This window comes from Alosa pseudoharengus, unplaced genomic scaffold, assembly GCF_046254945.1.
Source record: "Alosa pseudoharengus isolate Yale_2024_CS ecotype anadromous, Long Island Sound unplaced genomic scaffold, YU_APseudo_1.1 YU_APseudo_1.1_scf_13, whole genome shotgun sequence".
Taxonomy (NCBI): Eukaryota; Metazoa; Chordata; class Actinopteri; order Clupeiformes; family Clupeidae; genus Alosa; species Alosa pseudoharengus.
The window spans coordinates 17,352,371-17,357,595 of record NW_027468598.1 but is presented as its reverse complement, the minus strand read 5'-3'; the positions used below and the strand labels follow the sequence as shown (position 1 = coordinate 17,357,595).

Sequence of the window (5,225 nt, the reverse complement as noted above, 5' to 3'; positions counted from 1 at the left end):
AATTTTGTTAGCATAGCAGTTAGGTAGCAGTTTAAAATGTACTGTACTTGTCAAAATACATTAATATGTCCACACAGAATTGGTGTATATCTTATTAGCTTTACTGCTTGCTTAAGTAGATGTGGTTAGCCCAACTTAGGTTATTTAATGCCCATTTATTCATCTCCCGCTCAAAAAAAGTAAAGTATGCATGAACGCTACACGGCTGCTCTGAAATCTTTGGTTGGTATATTGTACCATTCATTATATAGTAGGTCATGAAAATTATTTTCCATTTTTTTGTGAGGGAAAAGTCATGGAATTTTACTTTTGATGTAGAGTAGGATCCCTGTATACACTCAAATAGTCAATAGAAGTTACCTGTGGTACAACATTTTTTTGTATATTCCATTATGGTTCTCCAGCCTCTTGATGGTTTCCTTTGCTATTTGACACCCATAAACCACCCAAATTCTATTTCTATTTCTATACAATATACAGGGCCTATAAAAAGTATTTCTCCTTTTACTGCTTTTATAAATGGAATCTTGATCGATTTCATTTGGCCTTTTTTACAATAATTTACAAAAATCCCCTCTTCCGTGTCAAAGTAAACGCAGATTTTTACCAGGTAATGTTAATTAATAAAAAATATATAATGCAAAATAAACGATTGCATAAATATTCACGCCCCCTTAATATGACTGACCTAAATCAACAGTGGTGGAGCTAATTGGTGGTTAGTAGTCTCACAATTAGTGAAATGGAGATCGCCTGAGTACAGTGAATGTGTATAGTATAGTTATATAAAGACACCTGTGTCTGGAAAGTCCACCATGAAGACAAAAGAACACTCCAAACAACTCCGAGAAATGGTTATTGAAAAGCATAAGTGAAGGGATGGATACAAAAAAAAATATTCAAGTCACTGAACATCCCCTGGAGTTCAGTAAAATCCATCATTAAGGAATATGGCAAATCTTGCAAATCTTAGAGTGGGCCGTCACCACAAACTGAAGAATTCAAGAGGAATTCTGCTCCAATCTACTTGAATGCCCTCATACAGACTTACACTAGCTCCAGACCGCTGCGCTCCTCTGACGAACGACGTCTAGCTCTACCACCGGTACGCTCAAGCCAATCCAAACTTTTCTCATCTGTTGTTCCTCGTTGGTGGAACACACTGCCAGTTCCTACAAGGGCAGGGACATCCTTCTCCATTTTCAAAAAACTCCTGAAGACCCAGCTCTTTAGAGAACATCTCCTCTCATAGCAACACTTACAACAAGTCTTACTGATCCTAGCACTCACCAGCCGTCTTAAACTGACAAGTAACTGTTAAAAACAGCACTCACTGATGCACTTATTCTTACTGTACTCTAATGTTTTTTAAATTGTCCTAAAATTGTTGAGAATTGCTCTAAAACTTAAACTGTTTACCATGTTGTTAGTCGCTTTGGCTAAAAAAGCGTCAGCCAAATGTAATGTAATGTAATGTAATGAATACTGCTGGGGGAGGCCACCAAAGCACCTATGACCACTCTGAAAGAGTTGAAAGCTTCAGCAGCTGAGATGGTAGAAACTGCATACAACAACTATTTCTCGAGTTCTTCATCAGTCAAAGCTCTATGAGGGAGTGGCAAAGCTCATATTAAATCTCGACTAGAGATCACCCAAAGGCATGGGAGAGACACCAAGGTCAAGTGGGAGAAGGTTCTTTGGTCTGATTAGACCAAATTAGATTTTTTTGGCTATCAGACTAGATGCTTTGTTTGGCGGACACCAAACAGTGCACATCACCACAAATGCACCATCTCTTATTTGAAGCATGAAGGTGGCAGCATCGTGCTGTGGGGAGAAGATTTACTTTACAAAGCATACAGCGAAAAATACACAGAAATGGTTTAAAGACAACAAGGTAAACGTTCTGGAGTGGCCGAGTCATAGCCCAGACCTCAATCCTGGCTGGACTTGACAGAGCTTGAGCAGTTTTGCAAAAAAAGAGAGAAATTTGCTTTCACTTTGAAATTAAAGAGGGGATTTTTGTAAATTATTGTAAAAAGGCCTAATTAATTTGATCAATAGTCAAATGTATAAAGGCAGCAAAAGGGGAAATATCCAAGGTGGGTGAATACTTTTTATAGACACTGTAGTTGTAGCTGAATTTATTTGTACCCTTACAGATTGTTGAAAGAATGCTTAATTTTTTTATATTGATCACATGCTCTCTTTCCCCTCAACAGTCTGGAGCGATCATGACAGTTCTCGCAGCCGTCTGCACCAAGATGCCGGAGGCCAAACTGGCCATCATCTTCCTGCCCATGTACACGTTCACTGCAGGCAATGTGAGTAGCCTAGTGGGGGCATTGTGGTGCTGAATGTGTTGTCCCTATCTGGACACAGTGATGTGTTAAAAACAACGCAAGTTGTGTTGTTTTCAACGCAAGTTATGTTATTTTCAACACATATTGTGTAGCAAATAAAAAAAATAAACAACACAAGCTGTGTTGTCCCTATCTGGACACAGAGACGTGTTAAAAACAACGCAAGTTGTGTTGTTTTCAACACATTTGTTTTAAGAGTGAAGTAAAGCACACCCATGGATACTATATGTGCTGTACTGTAAATGTCCACTAGAGTCAGAAATCACGGAGGTACTACAGTGAATTGAATTTTGAATAGCGGAGGCAGCAAATGCTGTTTAGCAATGCTGTTTTAAGTAGACGACTGTGTGTACAGTGTTACTCATGCAACTGGACATGCTTTCATACCTTAATGTCCAAATTTTTGCCAACCGTTTTTTTAGGCATTGAAAGCGATCGTTGCCATGGATACAGCTGGCTTAGTGCTGGGATGGAAGTTATTTGACCATGCAGCACATTTGGGCGGAGCTCTTTTTGGGATGTGAGTATGCGAAAACCTAGCAATTTGTAGTGTTGGTTATATCTTCTCAACTGTGAATAGTCATGTTATTTGATAGGCTGGGGGTGGGTGGGGGGTTAAATTGAAAGTGATTGTTTAAATTGAAAATGATGGTGTATGTGTAGGGTGTATTTCATACACAATCTGGCAACCTGGGAAATGTCAGACTAACAGAAAAAAAATATGGATCAGTGATTTTGAAATTAAGTTTGATGACCATGCAAATTACGGGAGTTTTCCGGGGAAAATAACAAAACGGGAGGGCACCGGGAGATAAACTTGAAATACGGGAGAAACCCGGGATAAACGGGATGTTGGCAGGTGTGGGGGAATAATGTCCTTAATGTCAGTAAGATGTGTGTCATTTGCCTCACAAAAGTACAATTAAGTGAGGGTTCAGCAGAACTCTTCCGTATTCTCCTTTCTAGCTGTAACATTGTTTATGCTTACAGTTATTTACATTTCTGTGACCTGTCAAAATGTCTTCCTGCAGCTGGTATGTGTGGTATGGCCATGAGCTGATTTGGAAGAACCGGGAGCCTCTGGTGAAGATCTGGCATGACTTCCGGACAGGGGGTCCAGGAGGAGGAGGAGTAGGAGGAGGAGGAGGAAACGGGTCAATGTAGAGACCTGCAATGCTCCTGGGCTTCCCAGACTTCCATACGGACATACACAGTGCAGAGAGTTGAGGGCAGGAAGAAAAACGCAACTCTGAGACCACCTCTTTGTTTGTTTGTTTGTTTTGTTTGTTTGTTTTTGTTTTTAACTCTACCCACACGTGTAAAAAATTTCCCACACTCACAAACATGCCTGTGCGGAGGGCTACCACCCCCTGCTTACATGTTTCATGTTGCCCCCACAAATGCGGTAGATGCATTTCTTTTCTCTTTATAAAAAAGCCCCGAAAACAAAGCCCCGTATTGACATACCCGAGCCATCCGACACATTCTCAGACGCAGTAATAGGTGGCACGCACATGTTGTCACATGGCTCAGCCTGAGTCCTCCAGTTGTGTGAGAGAGGAACAGGTAGGGTGAGGGCTGCTGGGTGAAATTGTCATCTCAGCTGCACAATTGCTCCTTATGCTGAATCGGAGGCCAAAAGTTTAAGTGAAGCCCAACTGTCCCTCTTTCACTGTGCACTGAAGAGTGGAGTGAAGAGTAACTGGAAGTGGCAGTCTCTCTCTCTGCCCGTCCTCTTTTGAGATCATGACTGTGGTTCCTCAGTGTTAGTTTGACATTTAAAAGAATGACCGTGCCCTCGTATCGACCTCCTTTGATGGAAAAACAAATGGACTAAACGTATACATGTACAGGAATGCAGAGGTTTTGTAGTTTGTGTCTACACAATTATTATTTTTTTTGAATTAAATAAATATTTAAAGCACACAGTTTAATGCTTTGGGTTGTCAGAATTTTCTTATAGCATTACCAACACATGCACATAATCAATATAAAAGAGCTATTTGATTTTTACATTTTATTTCAAATGAGTTACAACTGTGATGCATGTTTAGGTGTGGTGTCAATTTGACAGTTTTGTTTTTGTACAACCCCATTGGGACGCTGCATAAAATGAAACCTCATAAACCCATATTCAGTTGCACAAAGAACATAGTCAATATATCAAATCTTGAAACTGACCAATTTGTCTATTTCATGAAAATGATATGCTTGTTTAGAAGAGTCAGAGTCTCTCAGATGTAAAGATGTTGCAGTATCCATCACTGTTAAAATCTGTGTGGGGAAATAATGCAACGATATAAGAATGATGCTACTCAGTGGGGAATTGCGAAGAATTTGGAGATTTCATCAAGCCTGGAATCACCAGGCTTACTACTTTGTTTCACTTCCTGAAGAGAGTCTGGGTAGTCTGCAATGGGAAATGTATTGTAACGGGCGTAGACTTTAACTTGGCGAAATCATTGGTCCAGCTTAATGAATCTTGGTCCTTCTGGTCTGGCAGAATCTGTCTGCTAGATCTGCTAGAGCCTTCTGCCATGCCGGCCATTGGGCAGCCATCCTGACCAACCTGGTCTGCCCATTCGAGCCTGTGCATGTGCATTCTGCACATATAGTAAGGCTCCATAGTAGAAGAGTCCAGGTGCTAAAATGGGCTGACTTGTCATGCTGGGGGCATCAAGGAACATAAAACAGGATTACGAACACCCCAGGCTGATAAGCTGTCCTATCCTATGAAATTCTATATTGGGCAAGAGCAGGCCATTTAATTGTCAAAACTCCAGCAACTGGTCTCCGCAATTCCCAAACATTTACAGACTGTTGTTAAAAGAAGAAGTAAGGCAGCCGTGGTAAACAAGCCCC

At 40.7% G+C, this 5,225-nt stretch overlaps 1 protein-coding gene across 1 annotated transcript in view; it reads left to right on the top strand.

Moving 5' to 3' along the window:
• parlb (presenilin associated, rhomboid-like b) overlaps window positions 1-4,297 on the top strand; it is a 9,080-nt gene extending 4,783 nt beyond the window's left edge. The window contains exons 8-10 of the mRNA XM_076282338.1: window positions 2,223-2,324; window positions 2,786-2,883; window positions 3,395-4,297. Of these exons, the coding sequence (XP_076138453.1) occupies window positions 2,223-2,324; window positions 2,786-2,883; window positions 3,395-3,527 (333 nt within the window). The 3' untranslated portion in view covers window positions 3,528-4,297. The remainder of the gene's footprint in view (window positions 1-2,222; window positions 2,325-2,785; window positions 2,884-3,394) is intronic.
• The last annotated feature ends 928 nt before the right edge of the window (window positions 4,298-5,225 follow it).